The 24,827-nt window shown below is 38.8% G+C and overlaps 1 protein-coding gene and 1 long non-coding RNA gene across 2 annotated transcripts in view; one reads left to right on the plus strand and one right to left on the minus strand.

Moving 5' to 3' along the window:
* Positions 1 to 24,827, plus strand: part of LOC110568230 (uncharacterized) — a 178,214-nt gene that overhangs the window by 146,619 nt on the left and 6,768 nt on the right. The window lies entirely within an intron of this gene.
* On the minus strand, positions 863 to 8,376 carry FABP12 (fatty acid binding protein 12). Its single transcript, XM_012442016.1, has 5 exons — positions 7,894 to 8,376; positions 7,166 to 7,337; positions 5,017 to 5,189; positions 2,548 to 2,649; positions 863 to 1,010 (listed from the first exon to the last, which is right to left on the minus strand). The coding sequence occupies exons 2-5, from the start codon at positions 7,236 to 7,238 to the stop codon at positions 936 to 938; spliced, it is 423 nt and encodes a 140-aa protein (XP_012297439.1). The 5' UTR covers positions 7,239 to 7,337; positions 7,894 to 8,376; the 3' UTR covers positions 863 to 935.

Here is a 24,827-nt window from a genome sequence, read left to right on the forward strand (position 1 = left end):
GGGCACAAAGCAACGTGTAAGGGCTGGGCCTGGACAGCTGTGTTTATGCCACAGAACTTCTGTGCCCAGGTCTCTCTCTTTCTCTGTCCAAAGGTGATTCAGAAAAAGCCAATTTGTTGGCTGCTTGAAGATCATTTTCATTCTTGAGAATAAGAATGGGTATAATGTAGTATTACACTTGGTTCATAATTGTACACCATGTGTACTTAACTCTTTCTACTTAACTGTTCCAATCTAATTTCCCTTTGTTATGGTTGTAAGTTTAATAACCAGGCAACATGGATTCTGGTTCTAATTCTTCCTGAAACCATCTGAGTGATAGCAAAGTGTACAATTAACTGACTTGGGCCTGTTTCCCCCATCCACATAATAAGGTGTTCAGTCCACACAGTTTCTAAAATCTCTCCTAAGCAAAATAGTGCATGAGATTTTGTGCTAGTAAAACAGAATATTCTCTAAGGTGACTTTCAGTGATGTTGGTAGTAGATATGGTGTTCTCTGTCATACCAGTTTGGTATTACATTAGAATGTCAATTACTGCCTTAGTTCTAGACGTGTTTCTTATCTTTTCATATATAGCTGAGGTGTACCTGTGAGGTGTGCTGTATCCTATTTATTAAAAAATATTATTTTCCCAATAAAGTGAAGATTATGTTGAATTTAGAGGGTGGACATAAAATGTATAATAAGAAAAAATCAACATGAAGTGCCTCTCTGAAAATATTATCCCAGCCTTGCATTGAACAGGATATATCAACCTGGATTCTCATGCCCACCAATGCCAACGTACTACAGATACAGGCATGTTCAACTTGGCAAGCAAAACTGTTGATGCTTCTGCAAAGAAAGACTCTCTCATATTAACAGTCATAATATTTTACTTTGGACTTGTATTTAAACAACCTCAGTAGTTTGGAGGACAGCCTGAGAAAGCCTTAAGAATTTGACACTGAGTTTGAAGATATTTTCTCATATATTCGTGTGCAGATAACATTGTTCACGGTGCTTTCCTATAAGACAAAAGAAAGATGAGGTATTTCAGTATAGTTGGGGAAACTGACATCTACTATCCATACATACATTCCTTAATAATATTGAAAGATATATATATATAGACTATAGATAGGACCTATCTGTTAGCTGGTTTTGCCATGTTCTATATAACCTATATATGGGAAATCACATATATGTGGTATGTATAGGGTATATATCATGTTCATGTATTTATAAAGCAAGGTATACAATTTGGAATTTGAAGTTTTTATTTAAATATTTTAAATGCCAACATTGATACATTTTTGCTATTTTACATACTCTACATTTTCTAAATAATAATACTAGCTTACATTGATGTAGTATTTTATGGTTTTCAGGGCACTAATATACACATGATGATATTTAATTCTCTCAGAAAACCTTTGGCAAAGACATTGTCTACATCTTAAAGGCAAGGAATCTGAATTTGAAGAGATTAAATGAATTGTCCAAAGTCATATAAGTACTGAATGGCAGGGGTGGAAATCCACATCCTTGGATTCTGAGTGTAGTGTTCTTCCTAATGAACTATAAAACCTTTCTGTTTATTGGCTAATATCATAAACAGCAATAAAATCAATTATCCTTAGTCTTCCCCTTGTGACTTTATCAGGAATAACATGTATTCTTCATTGTACAAAGAAAAATCATTGTATTAAGAAATGAGGTTAGATTTTTGTAACCTACACACATATCTTGCATATTCCCTTAGAACTATTTTATATTATGTAGAACATTATCTTTTTATTCATTTTGGTGTAAGTAAGGGTTTGGGAGGAGGAAAATTATGAACACATATCCCTCTACTCTGGAGAAGTGGGGAAGATGACTTGGGAGACCATCTGAAAGGGAGCAGGATGGATTCTATAAAATACAGATTTTTCAATGAAAACAACCTGACTTCTAATCCCAGTACCACCACATTTTTCTAGTTGTATATCCTTAGGTAAGTCAACATCTGAATCTCAGTTTCCTCACTGTTAAATGGGATAATAAGCCTTACCTTACAGGATTATTGTGGAAATTGGAGAAATAATATATGAAAACATAGGAACATGGTAGTGACATGTGTTAACTCATTCGTACACCAAAAAAAAAAAAAAAATCAGTTTCTTATCCCTGGTTTAGAATTCCTTTTCATGTTTTTGTTTGGTGTTGAGATGGAAAAACAATGAGAAGTTCATCCTGGCATGGAGAAGAGGATTGGCAACAACCCTCAATCCCTGCTGAAACCTTCATTGTACAAATACATGCTTGCTTTGATTTACCTGTGCATCAAAGACTTAGGCTACATAATATTTCATTCTCTTTAGTTTTTTAGTTCCTCAATTCATACACATTTTATATAATGCTTATGATTATACATTTATCTCATGATTTTTTTCTCCTTCTTATAAACTATGAGAAAGAGAAAAATGGCATTCATTTTCATTGTTTTAGAAGAAGTCATTTGAGTGATTTTACAGTAGTTGTTGCAGAAGGTAGGAAGATAGAGAAGACCAGCTCACTCACCACCACCATTTTTCCATCCACCAGCTTTCTTGTTATGGTGGTTTCTTCGCCATCCCAGTCCTGAACTTGAATCAGGGACTCATTATCTAAAGTTACTTTATTCTGAAAAAACAAAAACAAAAACAAAAACAAAAAAACTAAATTCAGATCAGATTGTTTTATTTCAACACTAAAATTTTATCAGGTGCCAAATTCTTTTTAGTTGTTGTAATACTCTCAGGTAGTTTTAGAATGGTGTTGACAATCCCATTTATTTTAAGATTTTGTCAGCAGTAAATTTGTTGGCTAATTCTGCTGAAGAAAAATGGTTTTACAAGAGTAAAACTGTAATAACGTTATATTGAAGAAATGTTCTTTTTTTTTTTTTTCGAGACGAAGTTTCTCTCTTGTTGCCCAGGCTGGAGTGCAGTGGTGGAGTGCAGTGGCGTGATCTCGGCTCACTGCAACCTCCTACTTCCTGGTTCAAGCAATTCTCTTGCCTCAGTCTCCAGAGTAGCTGAATTACAGGAATGCGCCACCACGCCCAACTAGTTTTTGTAGTTTTAGTAGAAATGGGGTTTCACCATGTTTGCCAAGATGATCTCAATCTCCTGACCTTGTGATCCGCCCACCTCTGCCTCCCAAAGTGCTGGTATTATAGGCATGAACCACCACGCCCAGCTGTGAAATGTTCTTTTTATCTTTGTGTAAGCATAGTATTATCTTTTTGCATAAAGAGTTACAAATACATTTTAACTTTCAAAATAAATGTGAAACTCCAGCCTGGGCAACATACTGAGACCCCAATCTCTACAAAAAATAAATTAGCCAGGTGTGGTGGCATATGCCTGTAGTCCCAGCTACTCTGAGGAGGCTGAGGTGAGAGAATCACCTGAGCCCAGGGGGTTGAAACTGCAGTGAGCCAAGATTGAACCACCGCACTCCAGCTTGGGTAACAGAGACCCTGTCTCAATAATAATAATAATAATAATAATAATGATACATGTGAAACTAATTCAAACTCTCATTATATGAACTTACTTAAAGAAGGCCTCTTTCCTCTTGTTACCCCAATAATATTTTCCATTGTGTTGTTGTTGTTGTTGTTGGAGATAGGGTCTCACTCTGTCATCCAGGCTGGAATGCAGTGGTGCAATCATGGCTCACTGCAGCTTCAACTTCCTGTGCTCCAACAATCCTCCCACCTTAGCCTCCTGAGTAGCTGGAACTATAGGCACGTGCCACCACAGTGGCTAATTGCTGTATTTTGTGTAGAAGCGGGGTCCTGCTGTGTTGCTCATGCTGGTCTCAGGCTCCTTCCTGGTATCAAGCACTCCCACTGCTTTGGCCTTCCAAAGTGCTCGTATTACAGGCATGAGCCACTGCACCCAACCTAGCTTTTTTATTCTAGTAGATTTTTAAGAATTTCGCATAGAAATCCATATTAAGCATTTAAGTCAAAAATTTTCTTCCATTTTATATGGTACAAGAACTTAAACTCTCAGATTCATTTAGTAACTATTACCATGGCATGACAGTTCCTTTTATCAGGATATTACCCTCCATATAGTTTAACAATTCTCTATTGAGCTCATTTATTCAAATAACAAATATATATTGAATGACTGTTTTGACCAAGCACTGGGTTCTGTGAAACAGACAGGAAATCCTGTTTTGGATGAGCTTACATTTTGGTGTAGGGAAAAAGACTGTAAACAATAAGTATAGAAGTAAATTACATATTACAAATAAATAATATATTCCTGAGATATGTGCCCCTGGGATATGAATGAAAACTCTGTGTAGCACTTTCAGGGTGAGGCAATAAAAAGCCCAGTGTCTCTATGTCTACCTTAGTGTTGGGGAAGACCACAATTTCCGCAGGTAAAGATACGGGGTAGTTGAACCTCTTTTAACCTGGATCCCTGAGAGATTAGGAGGAGCAGATTTCCTGTTTACTCCACTACACACACATGAACTTCCCCACGCCACCTGACACTATGGATGTACTGTAAGTTAGAAATAAATCCCCATTGTGTTAAGTCACCGCAGGCTTGTGTTCATCGTTATGGTGGCATAACCTTATCTATACCAGCTAATACGAGGTTTATTCACTGTAATTCTATGTGTGAAAACCTGCTACAAAGTGGAGAGGGAAACGTTTGTTTCTGAGAGGACCAAACAGTAATCTAGGGAAATGATTCTCAAAATGTGGTCTGCTAAGCATGTACATCAGATTGATTAAAAATGCAATTTTCAGGTGCCTACCCCAGACATCAGAGCCTCTGAGGATGGCAGTGAGCAGGAGGCATTTTTCACAAGCATCCCAGAAGATTTGTATCTTCACATGTGACCTCCTTAGACCTATGTTTCAGACAAAAGTTTCTCATAAGGACTTTAAATATGTTTGCTAGAATTGCTTACTTACCTAGGATGATTTCTGACTAATATTCCTTTGAAACATGTCTGAAAGTCTGTCGTAGGCCTCACCTTTGTTTTGTGGCCAGCTGGTGTGATTTCCTCAAACTCTTCTCCTAGTTGAAAGGAGATCTCATTATTTTTAAAGATGCTTTTGGTTTTTATTGTGATGACATCTCCATCTGTACTGATGGTCACAGTGGGTTTTGCTAAACAGCCCAGTTTCCTGCTGGCTTTTCCTATACCTGAAAACCAGATAAAAGGAATGTTATCTTTTCACATAAAGAATTACAAATATATTACATTACAATACAATACTTAAATCTGTTGTTGACGCCAAAAACTCAACATTATCTGTATAATTCTTTGCTAACTAGGAGTTTGCCATTTGAACAGATTTAATGCTGCATGAGTTCACGTATCCCAAGCAAGCAGCTCCATCATTACATGTTAAAATAGACTATTTTTGCAGAAAAAAAAACTGTCTTTAGTTTTTGTTTAGTGATTATCATTTTTTACTAGTCCAGTAGTTATTAATCTTGTCAATTTTTGGACCCCTTTGAAAATCTCATTAAAGCTATAAACCATCTCCTTATTTAAAAATTATATGCACTCACATACAAACAAAATACTTTGGTATGGATTTTTCCAGATACTTAGCTCTTCATATATATTCTTACATGTATACATATATGGGTTTGTTTCCTCAATGATGTATGTTTTCATTATGGTAAAATATTCATAACATAAATTTACCATTTTAAGTTACAATTCAGTGGTATTGAGTACATCACAATGTTGTACAACCATCATCATTATTTATAGGATTTTAAAAAATATAAATGTTGGCTGGGCGCTGCGGCTCATGCCTGTAATCCCAACACTTTGGGAGGCCAAGGTGGGTGGATCACCTGAGGTCAGGAGTTCGAGACCAGCCTGACCAACATGGAGAAACCCCATCTCTATTAAAATGCAAAATTAGCCGGATGTGGTGGCACATGGCTATAATCCCAGCTACTCTCCTGCTGAGGCAGGAGAATCGCTTGAACCCAGGAAGCGGAGATTGTGGTGAGCTGAGATCATGCCATTGCACTTCAGCCTGGGCAACAGGAGCAAAACTCTGTCTCAAAAAACAAAAAAGTTATATCTATTGTTTTTCAACTTGCTTTTTCCCTTATCTATATGTCTCGAAAATTTTCCATGTCACTACATATAGATATGTACTTTATCATAGTATATAATATTCCACAATGTGTATAGACCAGAATTTATTTTGTCTGTCTCTCTTTTGATGAGCAATTCATTTGTTTCTATTTTTGTAATTACAAATAATTATGCAGTGAACATCCTTGTATACATAGCTCTGTGCGGCACACATAGGAGTATTTTCAGTAGAAACAGCATTACATATACTGCAATACCTAAGTTAAAATTCTAAGGGAAGGTACACTGGGAAAAGTCCTATAATGTAGTTCATGGAATTCATATCATAAAACATGATCACAGGATGTGACAAATTGGATAATGGTTCCTAAGGATATTCACGTCCTAATCCCTGGGACCTATGAATGTTACCTTTACATGTTAGCGGACTTTGCAGATATGGTTAATTTAAGGATCTTGAGATGGGGAGTTTATCCTGGATTATCAGAGCAGACCTCAAACATAATCACAAATTTCCTTTTAAGAGGGAGGAAGAGGGATGCTATACCACAGAAGAAGACAGAGCAGTGTGAAAATGGGAGCAAATTTTCCAGGAGTGTGTAGAGTTATTTAAAAAAAAAAAAAAAAAAGGGAGCAAAGTTTGGAGCATTGCCACCACATACTAAGGAATGCCAGCAGCCAGTAGAAGCTGAAAAATAAGATCTATTCTGAAGTCTATTCTGAAGATCCCTAAAGCTTAGAGCAAATGTTTACAAAATAATCATTTAAAAAAATAGCTGTGGTTTTTTTGTTTTAAAACATTTATTAAAATCACTTGCTGTTTAGTGTAAGGTACATGCCTGCTTTGTTTATGTAAATTCATGGTAATTTATATGAGAGATTATTGTCAACTCCAATGTAGTTTTGCATAGAACTGTATCTTGGTACTGAATCAATATTTTTTTTCTATGTGAAAAATTAGTGAGTCCAAGATTAATATTATTTTATACAGAGAAAGTTCTGTGCTATCAAAATGGCCATTTTTATTGGATATGATATGCAAGTAAACATAGCTCACCCAGTTCCTTCATATAGTCTTCAAAATTTTCACAAGAAATGGACTTCCATGTTCCTTGGAGCTGGTCAACCATTCTGTCTGAGTTAAGTTGATCTCAAAGAAAAGTAATTTCCTGTGAATGTATATGTTGGTGTTCCCTGGAGTAGCATGGGAACTTGTTTTTAATACAATTCTGGGTATAGAATGAGATGAGAAAAGTCAGGGGAAAAAAATAAGGAATCAAATCCTTGCAATGTTCCTTGAGTATCATCTAAAGCAGAGAAGCTCTCTTAAATGTAAATAAATCAGGATGAAAATGGAAACATGTATTTAGCAGAACTAGATACAACTTTTCCAACACTAATTTACGATCAAAACTAAATGTTAAGTCCCTTCCCTAGGACCTGCCGGGCACAAAGCAACGTGTAAGGGCTGGGCCTGGACAGCTGTGTTTATGCCACAGAACTTCTGCGCCCAGGTCTCTCTCTTTCTCTGTCCAAAGGTGATTCAGAAAAAGCCAATTTGTTGGCTGTTTGAAGATCATTCTCATTCTTGATAGTTTGAACTAAAAACCAGAGAGACTTCATAGATGGTACTTGACATTTGAAATAAATAGTCAAGTTTCGTAAAAGCTAGAACAACCATTTTAAGTCATGTGCATAATGAATAAGAGAATGGGACAGGGAAAAAAAGGAAAGAGATCATGTCACACACATGCGCACACACACACACACAGCCCTGTTACTGACCCTTTTCCAGGTGCCAGTCCAACTTCCCAAAACCTTAGAGAGCTGTCATTGCCACGAGAACACCAAATATCTTCTAAGTCCTCTTTAATTTAGGCTAGTTTCTGTTTCTCTCAACGTTGACTGTAACATCTCAGTGTCCACGGATATCTGTAAGTCCGAACAGGAGCCAAGGAATATAACAGCAAATGCATCAGCTGGAGAAGAAGAGACTCCAAATGCTAAGTAAAGGACAAACATGCCCTTATACATTCCATCAGCCCCTGAGGACATCATTATTAATGCTGGCAGAGCTTGATGTCCATAGGCTGACATAAAGTTATTAAGAAAAACTGAAGTTATAAAATTATTTTAAGATAGGAATGGGGACATAGCATCTTATAACAATTTCCATTAAAATGTCAAATTTCCAAATTCTAACATCAAGGCCAATAGTCTTACTGATAATTACTCAACTAACATTTATGAAGCAACTAGCATTATATGCCTAATATGAGGCTAAAAATTTTGTCTACACTATTGATTTAATGTTCCAGTTATGGTTGGTAAAGATACCATAGTTCGGCTGTGCATGGTGGCTCACTCCTGTAATCCCAGCACTTTGGGAGGCCAGGGTGGGTGGATCATGAGGTCAAGAGTTCGAGACCAGCCTGGCCAACATGGTGAAACCCCATCTCTACTAAAAATACAAAAAATCGGGCATGGTGGCATGCACCTGTAGTCCCAGCTACTCGGGAGGCTGAGGCAGGAGAATCACTTGAACCCAGGACGTGGAGGTTGCAGTGAGCTGAGATTGCACCACCACACTTCACTGCACTCCAGCCTGGGAGACAGAGCGAGACTGTCTCAAAAAACAAAACAAAACATAGTTCATTGGTTGGTTTTCCTTTCCTGAGTAATTTGTGCAAATATGCTCATTCAACTTAATAGGCATGAGGCTGAAGCCAGGAAATGACCCAACACTGAGGGTAATCTGGGTACTAAAATTAGGCACTGAAGGCACTAAAATTCCCAGGATTTTTCAAGAACATGTGGAATGTGCTGCCATTTTTGTTGGATGCACATTGATCCCCTCCCACAAGGAAAATCATGATTGAAGATCACCTCCTTGAAAAAGATGCCATATTGGGAGCAGTGTTTTTCCCTGTTGCTGGCAGATTAGACTTGCAGAGACATTAGTACCGAGGTGTGAGACAGAGCCCATGCACGGCTTCTATCTCTGCACTGCAGTTCCTCTGCTCATGTGTCCATCACATCAGCTCAGAGCCTGCCTACTGTCAGCTGGCTTAGTCATTTTGTCTACTTGCTTGGTCAGTGATTGAACAACCTTCTGTGATTGATGCTTTCTGGTGTTCATTCATATGAGAGCCAAAAATCTTCACATATTATGTCCACTTCTACAGGTTCACACACATTCCTTTCCACCAAACATTCTCGTCTGCAATTTTTCAGTCCTTCTCCTCCAGGTCCCTGACCAGCTGTTCAGACAATTCACCTCCATCCATGAGTAGACATATAGTCCCATCCCAAGCCACTGTGTCCTCCACATGAAATAGGGAACAGGTGCATGACTCTGAGTTTTGTCCATTGACATGATTTTCCTTACCATTTCCCCAAGTGCCCCACCCACCACCCCAAGTGTAATGAAACCACTGCCCATTTTTAACTTGCGTCCATACCCTAAGCTGACCAGTACATTAAACATGCTCAGGCTTTTTCTCCTCCTTTAGCTGGTCACATGGGACCCACATACTGTCAGGGGCATGATCTGAAGGAGGGGTGCTGATACTGTGGTGGTGGGTGACATGGGGACCTGCACCACCTGCTCATGCAGTTACCTTATGGCTTCTGGTCTTGTTTAGGCTTGATCCCAGATGCACAGTTTGATCTCTGTGGACTGCTGCTGGACATGCCTGACTTGATGACTCTGTGGGTCTGACAGAACCCGGCTCATAAGGGGCAGTTCCAGTTACACTGTTACTTGGTATCCTGTAGTCAAGAATTCTGTCTCTATGGCGCCTCAGTAACACATGAGGCACTCTTCTTTAATAGGTGTATAAGTCTCTGTTACAGATGGCATGATCTTTCCCCACAACCCCAGACATTGGTGCTATGATGCACACATACACACACACTCTCTCACACACACACACCATACACATTATACTGCATATTTTCCTCTCACCAACACCTCCAGCATCGTAGAGTTTACCAATCACATGACCCAAGCCTCAGGGAAGTTCATATCATAGCCCTTCTTTCCTGCAGAACCTTTCCTGCTTTAAGCTCCACTCAAAGCGGGGAGTCTTTCATGCCATTCAGTATACAGGCTGCAGCACATGCATAAATGTGCAATATGTTGCCACCGTAAGCCAAAGAGTCCCACAAGAATTTTGGTAGGAGAGACAAAATGCAGCAATTTGTCTTTTGGAAAAGATAACCTTACATGCCCTTGGCCAAGCTGGACCCCTAAAAACTTTACAAGAGTAGAAGTTGCCTCAATCACCACCGACTTTAACTCCCATATTCTGTGTTGAATGTGTCATACCAAGGCCTCTAGTGTACTAGCCACTTCTTGTTCATCCTGACTGATAACGTGGCATTGTGCCAGATGTCCAGACGGCCCAGATGTCCTCTGATTATATTATGATAAAGAGTATGAGTTAACATAGCCACAGGACAAAATCAATGGCTCATGTCTGTAATCCCAGTACTTTGGGAGGCCAGAGCAGGTGGATCACCTGAGGTCAGGAATTTGAGACCATCCTGGCCAACATGGCAAAACCCTGTCTCTACTAATAATTACAAAAATTAGGCCAGGCTCACATCTGTAATCCCAGCACTTTGGGAGGCTGAGGTGGGTGGATCATGAGGTCAGGAGTTCAAGACCAGCCTGGCCAAGATGGTGAAACCCCATCTCTACTAAAAATAGAAAAATCAGCTAGGCATGATGGTGGGTGCCTGTAATCCTAGCTATTTGGGATACTGAGATAGAGAACTGCTTGAATCTGGGAGGTGGAGATTGCACTAACCCGAGATCATGCCACTGCACTCCAGCCTGGACAAGAGTGAGACTCCAACTCAAAAAAAAAAAGTGTAAACATATATCATTGTCTGTTCCATGTAAATGCAAATCGTTTCTGATCTTTCCTAATTGAGGTAGGAAAGAATGCCAAATATGGTCTGACTGAACACCACGTACCTGACACTGTATTAATCTCCACTATCCAAGATAACACATCAAGTACAGTAGCCACCATTGGAGTTATTAGTTGATTTTTCCCTAGGCTAGAACTACTCTAAGATGCATCTGGATTTTGCAGTGATTAGACTCATGAATTAAATGGTGCTATGATATGAACCACCACCTTCTGCAGTCTTAAAATCCTTTTGACTAGCCCCAATTTATGCTTTTTCTCACTCCTCCCCTGCCACCAAATACAATATTTTTTATTCACCATCTTATCTAGGGCTGGAGAAAGGATAGCAGTGAAGAAGATGGGAGTGTGAGGGTGCAGTTTCAGAAGCTTCCATTTTGCCTTCCCCGTTATAGTAATTCCTGTTTGGTTAGAATGAGAAAGGTGGTGCTTACTCCAGCAACCAAGGATGTCAGTCCCAATTACACATTCAGGGCCTAAGGAAATGACTACTGGAGGAATCCACAGACCTACCGGACCCACTGAGACCTAGACTTTGACCGAAGTTCTGTTTATTACCTAGCTGCTGTATGCCTTCACTCTAACATGATGATTTGGAACTCTGAATCAACATTAATTCAGACCCAAGGCTATAAGAATACCTGGGTAGTCCTCTTTTCTCATTGCATATTTTTTCAAGTAAATGATAACAGATCTCTTTGGAGGAAAATGAGGAAAATTAACGGTTTATGATATTTCAGGGTTCTTCCTTCTGTGGGCTTGTCACCTATTGAGCCAATGGTTTCTGGGTCTGAAAATTGTCTCATATCTGGAATCTGGGCAATGGATCATGACTTTCTACTGGGGTGACCAGCCTTAGTCTGCTGCCCATCCATTCTTGCCTTCTTTTGAAGGTATATATGAAGCAGCACCCTTGTTGGCTATCCATCTATTTTGCCTCTATGGATTCAATGTTATTTTAATAATCTCCATAACCCCTTTCAGGTCAAACACCCTTAGCCATGCCTTCAACCTTGCCCCATTTTATGGTAAAGTACAATCAATCCCCTGGTTTCTGGCAGTAAAGTGCTGCCATCTGGCCCAGATTGTTTCAAATTCTCTTCATCCCCATTGCTACCAATGAGCTGAACTCTGACAATCCAATGAGAGCAGCCACTAAAACTCTTAGTGATGCTGTGGCCCCTCTCACCAGTGCAACCTTGATAGTCTGGTAAATATGAAAAAATCTTCTGGATTCTCTTATGGAATGTACTTAGCTGACTGCTCTTCTGACATATATACACACACAGGTGCACACACATACTTTTTCTTTCTATAGAAAAGTATTGTGACTATATTTATCCATAACAGAAGTACAGATCTCATAACTTTCCTACAAAGTAAGAGAGGAAAGCCCCGCCACCTGAGATCTTCTAGCCTTTTGGGATATTAAACTTGAGTTATTTCAGCAAAGCAATTTGAAATGTATTGGAGCTGGATGAGACAGAGTGGGTGCTCTGCAGACATTGGCATGCAAGGAGAACTCAGGACTTACTCATTTACGACTAGTTCAATAAACACTTGAATGCCTACTAAAGGAAAGATCCCTAGGATAGGTCTTTCCCACTGCTGAGCATATAATGGGAATTGAAAGAGACATCCAAAATGTCTCCAACTCTGTGAAAAAGAATATGAAACTACACTAAATTCCTTAGTGTTTCCATGTGGATATCTAGCTATATAGTAGATAGCTGGAGAACAAGTTGATATTTTAGATCAGGGATTGGCAAACTATAACTCATATACTAAATCTAGCTGCCACGTGTAGATAAAGTTTTATTAGAACACAACCACACTTATTTCTTTACATATTATCTATGGTTGCTTTTGTATTACAATAGTGAGGTTGAGTAGTTATGACAAATATCATATGGCCATCAAAGCCTGAAATATTTATTATCTGGCTCTTTACAGAAAAAATATTTGTCAACCCCTGTTTTAGAGTCTCAAGCGTGAATTTTTAAAACTGGGGATTATAACTTAAAAACTACTATAAGCTTTCTTTTCTTGGGATAGAAGAATGGTGGATACCATTTTTCATTTAAAAGATTTTTCATCAAAAGACATTTTTATAATTATGTCATGAATATTGCCAACAGAAAAATTAAAATAAGGAGCCACGCTCTGGCATTTTATAAAAGTAAGACAAGATGGTTATCAGTCAAATATACACAGAATATTTTTAAAATTACTTGAGTGCTGTAAGGCAGAAAAATGCAAGAATCAAAAATTAATTGTGTAGGGAAATTGAGGAAATAAACCTAGTTTAGAAAGCTGTCCTGCTATCTGCTTTTTCCTGAGTCTAAACTCGAGTGATTAATGAGCCTGTTAGATTATAAAGTTTCTTCAGAAATAGCCCTCACTATCTGTAAAATTCTTATACTTGTTTCATCACCTTAGGGATGTTAAGCCTTCAAGTTTTCCATGCGGTTCTAATGCACTTGGATTAAAACCATGCTGTAAGGAAAAAAATTATAGTGACTTTTTAAAGTAAAATTTATTGAAAATAAAGAAAGTTCACTAGAAAAACTTAAGTACTGTGGCAAACAAAAAATAGCTACCTAAATATCTGCATGATTCTCTTCTTATATTGGGCGGGCTTTGTAGGAAGGGCATTAAGGGAACTGGGTCATCTCTTAGTATTTTCTGACTAAGAACATCAGGAAACTTGGCCATTCATGAGGCTCAGGGTGTTTCTGCCTTGGTGCTACAACTCAAATGCACAACTGGAGGTGGGCAGCAGACAGGAAGCTGAACTGAATGGCTGGGACAGGGCACATGGTCTTCCAAGAAAGGAGTAACATGGCACTGCTCCATGCCAACGTTCTTCACACACTTAACCAACATTTTTTAATAGGGTTGGGAATTGTGTTAGACCATGTTTGTGTTGCTATAAAGGAATACTTGAGACTGGTAACTTATAAAGAAAAGAGGTTTCATTGGCTCATGGTTCTGCAGACTGTACAGGAAGTGTGGTACCAGAATCTGCTTCTGGTGAGGGCCTCAGGGAGCTTACAATCATGGCAGAAGGCAAATGGGGAGCTGGTATATCACATGGCAAGAGCTAGAGCAAGAGACAGATGGGGAGATGCCACACTCTTTTAAACAACCAGATCTTGTGTGAACTCTGAGCAAGAACTTACTCATTATTATAAGGGCAGCACCAAGCCATTCATGAAGGATCTGCCCCCATCATCTAAACACCTCCCACCAGCGACCACCTCCAACACTGGGGATTATTACATCCCAACATGAGATTTGGAGGATGTAAGCACCCAAAATATATCTGAAATTGTAGTGGGTTGAACTGTGTCCCCCACAAAAGAGATGTTCAACCCTTAACCCCAGTACTGTACTTGTGAATGTGATCTTCTTTAGAAATGGGATCTTTGCAGATGTTAATTAAAGATCTCAGGATGAGATTGTATTGGATTTAGGCAAACTCTAAATTCAATAACATATGTTCTTATAAGAGAAGGGAGAGGGAGATTTAAGACACAAGGAGACAAAGGAAAAGGTCACATGAAGATAGAAATTGAAGAGCTGCCGTAAGCCTAGGGACACCATGGATTACCAGCAGCCACCAGAGGCTTGAAGGGAGGCATGGAAAAGATTTTCCCCAGAGCCTTCTAGAAGCTGCCACACCTTAGTTTCTACCGCTGGCCTCCAAATCTGCAGGAGAACACATTTCTGTTGTTTTAAGCCTCTAAGTTTGTGGCAATTTTTTGTAGCAGCCACGGGAAAGTAATACAGAGAAAAACTTCATTTTAAAGAATCTTAGGGGTCTTTATGTTTCATTTTAATTTTTATTACTTTTTAATTTTTTTATTGTTTTTGAGATGGAGTCTCACCCTGTCACCAAAGTGCAGTGGTGCAATATCGGTTTACTGCAACCTCTACTTCCTGGGCTCAAGAGATTCTCAAACCTCAGCCTCCTGAGTAGCTGGGATTACAGGTGTACACCACCACACCCAGCTAATTTTTGTATTTTTGATAGAGATATAGTTTTGCCATGTTCATCAGGCTGGTCTTGAACTCCTGACCTCAAGTGATCCACCCACCTCGCCTCTCAAAGTGCTGAGACTACAGGTGTGAGCCACCGCACCTGGCCACCTTTATGTTTTAAATAAAGAGTTTATTTTATTATGTAAAATACCATTTAAACTTAGTTGAAATTGTCTGTTACACATAATTGTTTTTTGTCAGTTAAAAGTATGATGAAAAATGATTCTCATCATATTCAGCAAGGATAAAGATAATTTTTATAAGTAATAGTAATTATTATAATGGAATAAAAGGCTGAATAATAATCTCTAATATTATATAATAAAATTATATACATTAAATTTTTTTCTGAAGTTCATGTAAGAAAAACATTTTCCTTACTTCTTTAGTTTTATTTTTTATCTCTCCCTCCGGCATTACCCCCTCCTACCAATTTTCTTTTGGAATCTTTGTAATCATACAACTTCTTTTCCATCAATATTGAAGGATTTAAGTTTAGACAATAAAATAAATTAGTTGATGCTGGTAAACAGTGCTATGGTATGCCTTACTCTGTTTTAGAATTTCAGCAGACTGTTCACTGAAGACTGGTCTTGGGGTTGAGTGCTGACTTGCTGATGCTGTCTGCTTCTGAGCAATCATGTGACTCAGACAAATCGAAATAATAGAGAGACTTCCTGGAGGGATGAATAAAGACAGCAAGGTCAGACCCAGGCAGCCTGAAGGCCTGTGATTCAGACCCTGCTGGGTTCCCAGGCTCTCCCATCCTTTGCTTCCTACAGCTGGAGCTGCTGGGACCCCAGCTGCTGCCTGAGCACTTGCCCCCAGGCCCTTGGCCAATTACACTTTAATCAGATTATTGCAGGGTAGCAGTAACCTCGTGGTTCTCAAGCCTGACTTGCATTTGTAAAAATGCCAACTCCTATGAGCCGGCATAGGTCAGAATTGCCAAGGACAAAGCCTGGGAATGTATATTTCTAAAATTATTCCCAGGCAATTCTGACTCAAGTCTAAGGCTCAGCAATTAAGAACAAATTTTAAAGCTGTGGTTCTCAAAGTGTGGCCTTTGGGCTAGGCAGCATTACCATCCCATAGAACTTTTTAGAAATGCACATTCTTGGGCCCAATCCCAGGCCTGATGAATCAGAAACTCTGAAAAAAGAGCCTAGTTTTAATAAGACCTCCAAGTGACTCTGAGGCATGCTCAAATTTGAGAATCACAGTTAGACTCACATCCAAAGAACAGAGTATGAAAAGGGAAAAATAATGACTTTAGTCACCTGGCAAATATCACATTAACCACGGGATCAAGTTTAATATCCCCAGTGTATAGTTATGCTGACATCACGTACCCTCTGCTAGGATGCAATGAGAAGGCATTTCACTTCTGTGGTCTTCCTAAACACCCATAACCCAAATTTAATCTTCATGTAATCTCAGATATATGAGGAGAAAATTGAGGGACATTCTGCAAAATACTCTTCAAACTGTCAAGGTCATGAGTAATAACAAACACCTGGGAAACTGTCACAGATTTGAGGGAACTAAGGAAACATGATCAACGAAATGTGGGGTCCCGAACTGGATCCTGGAACAGAAAGAAACGTTCGTAGAACAAATGGAGAAATCCAAATAAAGTCTGTAATTTAGTTGCTAGTATTGTAGCTTTGTTCTCTTAGTGGTTTTGACAAATACACATTAGATGTTAACATTAGGGGAAGCAGGATAAAGGGTGTATAGGAGCTCTGTACTGTATTTGCAACTTCTCTGTAAACCTAAAATTATTTTAGCCTTTCAAAACAAATCAACAAATATAAAAACACACACAAAGTGTGTTTCACAGATCTGCAGTATCTGCCTCACCTGGAAGCTCGTTATTCTTGCAGATGATCAGAACCACCTCCAGATTTACTGAATCAAAATCTGGATTTTTCAAAAGATTTCTTTGGTGCATTAAATATACAATAAAACTTGAGAAGTCCTGCTGTTTACCATCAGCCTGGTAATTAACATTAGCTCAATCTTGTCTGGACCTAAAATATGTATCGATTTTGATTATTGAGCATCTGTGTACTTTTGAGACCCGCTCCCACACTCAGTTTGCAAACTAACTCTGACTGCTAAGCTTCTGAGCAATTCCCTTGGCCTCAGTCCTTGCATGGTAACACCCCTCTTAAGGCTCAGACCATATCTTGTGTTTGTGAGACATTTTCTTTTTTAACCGAGTGGAGTTTTACCTTTGATCCCTAACTCTGTGCCTGTGGACTTGCTACCTGCCACAGATTTCCCTCTTGCTGACAGTTGACCTGCCTGGTATTTTAAGTACTGCCTTCTAGAAGTCTCCATGTGTCTCCCATGCTGACTAGCACTGGGATTTCCATCTGTTGTCACTATAACCTCAGATGTACTTTACTTGCCAGATCCAACCAGGCCTTGGAAGTATCCAGAGATAGGACAGCATGTAGAAAATATTTCCCAATCAACAGCTCTACAAATAGGACAAGACTTCCAGGAGTCCCAATGTTTACCAAAAAAAAGAAGAAGAAAAAGAAAATCTTTCAATAGGATTGGAGCTCAGAGGCAATGGCTAGGAGCCACTAGAGGCCTGGGAATAAAACTAGAAAGGCAAACAATTTCCTCTAGGGCCAGACTTTCTTCATTTTGTGTCAGTGGAGTCTCAGACAAGAACGTACTGACTCTGTAAAGACAATTTGCTAATGGAGTGTTAAAATCCCAGCTAGAATGGAGAAAAGGGAAACCTCCCAGGAGCTGTTGGCCTTGATCTTCTTCTCCTGGGGAAAGGGAATGAAGTGAAATGCTGATAGTGAAAGCTCAGGAGAACTTACTCTTAAAAATCAAGAGAACTTACTCCTTAAAAATGTTTCTGGCTCAGTCTGTCATAAGGGAGCCTGAGGGTTCTTGCTTTATATAAGATAACACTGGGCACTCACCTTGGGGCATCTTGGCAACTATCATCTTTGGGAAACACTGTCTGAAAGGACCATGGCACAGGGATTTTTCAGGGAACAGGAAGACCAGCACTCAAATGACTTGGGAGCAATTGAGGCAACCCTACAATAACCCGAAAGCTAGAACCAACTTGGTGAGAGGACATAGGGAGAAGCTTATGAGATTCCACATCTCTCTGAGTCATGAATGAACTCTGGATGGGGCAGGATATTCCCAGAAGTAGAGTTGCATGGATAACCAACATGCAACTCTCCAGAAGTGCAGAGTGTACTCAAGTTGCAGTGATCTGCAAACAAGCCTTTGGGTCACTAATCCATACTTACACATGCACCCATTTCTAACTTTTATATGTCTGATTTCTAATCTCCTCTTTTGAAAAGATCTAATCTCGTTGCTGATGAACTGAGAAAAGATTTTCCCACATTTTGAGCAGAATAGAGATGAGATTAATACCTTTCACAACATGGGTGATTAAAACAGTTGTAAAATTTGGTGAGTCAGGAGAGCTGGCAGGGGTGGGGAGTGATGAGGACAAAGGCTACCTGAGAGCATTGACCCCTTGCTGCTTTGGAAAAGGCAACCTGTGCTCTAAGAGCTGACTTCAGTGAAAACCGTAGGAAGAAAGTCCACTATTCTATCAAAAGTCTTATTAAATATTCTGATATAATCTCCCATTTAGGAACTTTAAGCTTAACATTTTGACACTTTGGAGTCTAAAAACTACAATGAAATATCCAGTAGTAAAAGACATTGTCATTGAAGGTAGAACACTTCCTTCTCTGGCTTTGTGATCATACATGTGCTTATGAAACTAATTAGCTTCAGGCTAGGCAGTATGTGAGTAATTTATTCCTCCCATATTAACATCAACTGTGAAATCTAAACTGAATGATGACATTCCAGAAACAATTGCATATGATAATTCTTCAGCAGGTTTGGGCAATGTAGAGCAGCCATCATAAGAGACTATGTCATCTCACGCTATTTTAATGATTATGGCTCCACTGGAAGGGAACACAGGGTGGAAAACTGGTTTAGTGCCTGGGCTCTGGTTCAAGCCAAAGTGAAAATGATGAGCAAGCACTGTTTTAAAATTAATTTAGGAGATTACTGGTAACAGATGAGAAATTATGTTTCAGAGATGCCTAAAACCAACCCTGACAATTCTGAAAACAAGTGAGATGTCCTCTTTAATCTACAGGTATGTAAAAGTATGTATACCCTCATCACAAATATGAAAAATTGAATAACAAAATGACTGGATGAAGTGCACTCAGTGGTTAATGGTGATGGTCTTAGATGGTGAGGTTATGGGTATGTTGTTTTTCTTTCCATTTTTCAATAATTTCAATGTATCTAAAATTGTTCTATAGAGGAATAAATTCTGTCTTAAAAAAATGTTCAACAAAGACTTGTGATGCTGACAGAACTGCTACCAGTTCATATCAGAAATTATTATAAAGTTCCCTCCCAATGGTACCAGGCAGAAAATGGGGCATCCAAAAGCAGTTTTATAGGAGAGAGAGAGAGAGAGCGAGAGAGAGAGAGAGATGAGTGTATTTTGAATAACCTACGGGATAGTACATTTACAGTGTCTAATAGAAAGTTAGTTAAATAGATCTAGAACACAGGAAATAAAGACCTGGATCACAAAAATATGTGGTGGTCTGAAATAGGTAGGTTAATTCTAGGTTACAGTGTAAAGTAAGAGGAGCAAGTACAGAGCTACGGGGAAAACTAACACATAAGGAGGCATGAGAATAACAAATGAGGGCAACTGAAAAGGGAAGAGTTTATTAGATTCCTAGGACTGTTGTAACAAATTACCATTAACTAGGTGGCTTATGACAACAGAAATGTGTTCTCTGGGAGTTCTGGAGGGTACTCTAGACGTTCCGGAGGGTAGAAGTCTGAAAACAAGATGTTGGCTAGGACATGCTCCCTCTGAATTTTTTAGTGGAAAATTTATCCTTGCCTCTTCCAGCTTCTGGTGGTTCCAGGTTCCCTTGCATGTGGCTGCATCATTTTAATCTCTGTCTCCATCTTAACATTGCTTTCTCCTCTTTTATTTCTTATAAGGAAACTTGTCATTGGATGTAGGGCTTAAATCACACTCCTAGGTTCCTCCCATTAGAATGTGGACATACGTTTTGAGGGTGACCATTCAACCTATTACAGAGGGAGAGTGACCAATTGTGAGAACTATAAGGAACAAGGTCTCTTAATATCTTTGCAGGGGTCAGGCAATGAGAATTTCTGCAGTTAAAAAGAAAAAAAAAGCCTGCCTAATTTTGAGTAACAGACCTTTCTCCAAATGAACTTGGCACTCTCTTCTCTCAACATAAATACAAAGATGAAAAAGACCCTATCCCTGCCCTCATGGAGTCCAGTGGGAGAGAGAAGTATGTAATCAAAGTAACTGCAATGCATTGTTCAACTGCTAAAATAGAAAAGTATCTTAAGTATAATGGAAGCCCAGTGAGAGGTAAAAGTAATTTTCTGCAGGATCAAAGAAGAGTTTGCTGAGTATAAACTCTGATTTAAAAATGATATTGTGTAATTCCAGAAGAGGTTTTATGGCCAATGGCTCAGAGGTCAGGAAGTACTTAAAGAGTGTTTAGGAAACTGAGAAGTTGGGTAACTGTTTTCTTTTTTTCTTTTCTTTTCTTTTTTTGAGACAGAGTTTCAATCTTGTTTCCCAGGCTGGAGTGCAATGGTGCAGTCTTGGCTGACTGCAACCTCTGCCTCCCAGGTTCAAGTGATTCTCCTGCCTTAGCCTCCCAAGTAGCTGGGATTACAGGTGCCCACCAGCACACCTGGCTAGAGGTTGGGTAACTCTTGGGCATAAGTGAACAAGAGATTGTGGCAGAGACTGGGACTGTCAGCAGAACATAAAGGTTCTCCATTCTAATCTAGATCTAGAAAACTAAAGGGAGTCACTGGAAAGCAAGGGGATTCTTTCAAATAGAGAGGGACACGATTGGATTTCTGTTTCAGAAAGATTACACTATGTGGACGATTGATTAAAATGACAACTAGAGTCTGAGAGACGAATCAGCGTAAATTAGCGCAGCATTTTTAAAATGAATTCATTAAAAATTAGTCCAATGAAAGAGCTGGAACTAGTCCAGCTTTTTGAAAAGATTCGTGGTCAAATACGTTGGAAATGGATGAAAGCTATAAAAAATTCTGCAGTTTTGTTTTCTATTTCAATAAGGGCCTGCTTAACTTTATGTACTTTTCTCCAAGTGCATTCAACACTCACCCCTCACAATGTAAAAAGACGACCCCCATTATTTCTCTTTTCTTTTTGAACTGTTAGAAAGTTGTTTCTAATCGCTTTGAAAACTGGTCTTCTATTTTCCAAGATTCCAATTAGTGTTTTAAATAGTTTTTGGACTTACATAAAAGACTATAGGGATCTTGTAATCCCAATCCAGAGACTCATTCAGGCTCCCTCATTCTTTCTACGTGTTCCTTATCTCTAGCTTCAAGCTCATGGGCTGAATCAATCCACTTGGAAATCTTCTCTAGAAAGAAAGTTGTAGGTCCATTCTCTACCTGAATGCAGCCCACTCTCATCCCTGGAGTTATTCCTTTAGTCTGGATACACAGTGAGTAAGATATCAAGATCTCACAATTTAGTGGAAGATTGAAATGTCATGAGTAACCTAGGGTTCTTGCTTTGCACCTCCATCAATTAATGACTTCAACATACGCTGTCCCCTGTAAAAAGTTACTGTACTTAGTGGGGGTATGTGTAGATAATTTATTGGAATGGCAATGGTTCTTAGAAGTAGGCTAATCCTTTTACTTATGTCTCTGATATCAAGCCAGTCAAACATGGTCTGCTTTCTGCCAATCAATTTCAAAAAAGAGATGAAAACCTGAAATTGTTGTTTATGACAGTAGTTTTTATTTTCTTTACAAAACTAATACAGTAAATGTGGCAATGGAGTTTAGTTTCTTCACATTATAGGAATCTTAACTATTGCATTATAAATTTCAAAATATAATTTAATGTTTAATATATATAGTAGCCCTACATACAGATTTTCCTGTGTCATTTTTTTCATCCAAGCAAACTTCTGTGAGAAAATGTCAACCGGTAAACCTTTCACATTTTGTTTCGATGTTTTCACTGTTACTGAATCAAGTTAGCCCAACACAGAGAGCCGTCTGTCTTCACACGCTCACCTCAAGCCACAGAACACCCAGGTTTCTTTTGAAGCTAGGCCCTGGGAGTACAGCATTTTTCCTCAGGCTGTTATTACTTGCTCAAGCAGGTTCCTAAGAGTTCTTTGCAAAAACTCACTTGCTCCTTTTATGTTTATTTTCTGAGTAACATGAGGAAGAAGGAAAGGAAAAAAGTCAGAAGTTCCCATGCTTACAGTGAGAGAGAAGAACAAAAGAAGTTGAACAGCTAGTGACAATTTAGAAATAAAAGTAGCCCTTCACCAACTCACAGAGTCCTGACACATAAACCAGGTTTAATTCAACATTGTGTACATCAAAGTGCATTTCACCAAACTACGTGTGTTTGTGTGTACACAGGCGCACCACAGGCAAATGTGGTGTGTTTGTGTGTACACAGGCACACCACAGGCAAATGTGGAGTTCACACATACACACCACAGGCAAATGAAGGGACAATTCAAAAGTGTGCTCCTCTCTTCGTTCCCCTATTTAGTCCTAGCATTACACAATGAACTCTAAGGTCTCTGAGAGTCCATGAAAATCAAGCATGTTTTTGCAAGTAAGGTTTGGGACCAAATGAGTTCATTTGATCACATTCCAGTTTCTTAATTACTATGCCTTCATTGAGAAATTTCACATAAACTATAACTGCTTTTCTTTTTAGCGGGTACTGACAGAAATATAGCATAAATAATTGCAGCATATCCTGTGATTAATATTTACTGTTTTATCTCTGCTCCAGAGTGGGACAATGGAATCCACAAGGCCAACAATTAAAATGAGACATTATCATGTTTTAGTCCCAGATAATGTATCTATCATTTAATTTTTCATAACTAATTCAATACACATTTCACATGTATGTAAGGTTTTGTGCTCACAGAATTCTTTGCCAGTGTCAGAAATAAGGTGAGGACACGAACTTCTGAAGGAGAAGGAGTTCACTTTTGATGAGCATCTGCTATGTGACAAATAACTAGTCATCTCGTTTATTCTTCAAAACCATCATTACTGGTATAAGTATTGTTATTCCCATTTTATAAATATGATGAACTAAGGCTTAGAGAAGTCAAAGAACTTGTACAGAATTCATATAGACAAGAAAATGGTCAAATATTTGACCCATTCTACCAAATATTTGACCCACTACACATCTGGCACTGCCCTGGGTACCCAGGATGCACCATGATACCCAAAGGACAAAAATTCTTTTCTCTCATCTCTTTTCACAGTAACTGTGATTCTCAGTCCTGGTTGAGAATACACTGGAATCACCTAAAGAACTAAAACATGCCAGTGGCCAATGTCTACCCTGGTAATTAAATCAGAATCTCTAGAAATGAAACCTGAGCATAAGGATTTTTAAAAACCCACCAAATGATTCTAAAGTGAATCCAGGATAAAGAATGTTTTTATGTATTAGGTTATGCAGTATACCAGGTCACTACTCTCAAAACACACTGTACAGAAATGCATACAAATAGAATACAGTTAGCAAACTATTTTAAGGGGATGTGAAAGGAAATTTAAAGTTGTGTGAGATATATTCAAAGTGTTGGAGTTTACAAAAGGAAAAATTACTTTTGGATTGGGATGAGATCATGCAAGTATAACTTTTTAAATAAAGGGAATGTCGGGGGGCCACTTGAATGTAGGATATACTGTTGACTACAGAAATGTTTCTCAAACTTTTCTATCTATCAGAATCATTTATTAAACTTGGTAAAATGCAGATACCCAGGCCCTGTGTTACTCCCACAAGGTTGGGCCTGTCTATTCTTTGCTAACTCTAATAATTACCACACTGCAGTCTGGTAATCATCAGGAGAGAATTTTGAAGACATTCTTGGCAGATAAGAAAGTGGTTTTTACTGGGGGACAAAGAAAGGCTAGAGTGTGTATGGTGTGTATGGTGTGGGGGTGGGGTTGAAAATGTTAAGGAAATAATAGAAATAGAAGATGTGATAATTAATTTTATGTGTCAATGTAGCTGGGCCACAGTGCCTAGATATTTGGTCAAATATTATTCTGACTGTTTCTGTGAAAATAGTTTTTGGATGAGATTAACACTTAAACAGACTTTGAGTAAAGCAGATTACCCTCCACAATGAGGATGAGCCTCATAGAATTAGTTGAAGATCTTAATAGAACAAACACTGACCTCTCCCAAGCAAGAAGGAATTGTCAGCAAACTGCCTTTAGGATTCGGACTATAACCCTTTCCTGGGTCTCCACTGCCAGCTTAACCTGAAGATTTTGAACTTGCACCTCCATGATTATGTGAGCCAGTTAATCTCTCTCTTTCCCCTTTACACAGACAATCACAGACACACAGACACACAGACACATGCACACGCACATGCACACCCTGGTTGGTTCTGTTTCTCTGGAAATCCCTAATGGAGAAGGAGAAATTAGAAAAATGACAGCATATATTGACAGAAGGCCTTGATGGACATAGTAAAGAGCTTGGTCTTCATGTGATTGGAACTCTGGAAGTTTTCAGGTAAACCAGGGGAGCCTTCAGAGTACAGATGTTGCCTTTGGCACTTACAGAAAGAGCAAACA

The sequence above is a fragment of the Aotus nancymaae genome, unplaced genomic scaffold (genome assembly GCF_030222135.1).
Source record: "Aotus nancymaae isolate 86718 unplaced genomic scaffold, 86718_ANA_hifiasm-v0.15.2.pri h1tg000036l, whole genome shotgun sequence".
Taxonomy (NCBI): domain Eukaryota; kingdom Metazoa; phylum Chordata; class Mammalia; order Primates; family Aotidae; genus Aotus; species Aotus nancymaae.

Coding starts and splice junctions, on each gene's coding strand:
- FABP12 (XM_012442016.1), bottom strand. CDS start 7,238: ATGGTTGACCAGCTCCAAGGAACATGGAAGTCCATTTCTTGTGAAAAT. Junction 2,650..5,016: donor CAGCTGGCCACAAAACAAAG/GTGAGGCCTACG, acceptor TTGTTTTTTCAG/AATAAAGTAACTTTAGATAA. Junction 1,011..2,547: donor TGGATGGAAAAATGGTGGTG/GTGAGTGAGCTG, acceptor TTTGTCTTATAG/GAAAGCACCGTGAACAATGT.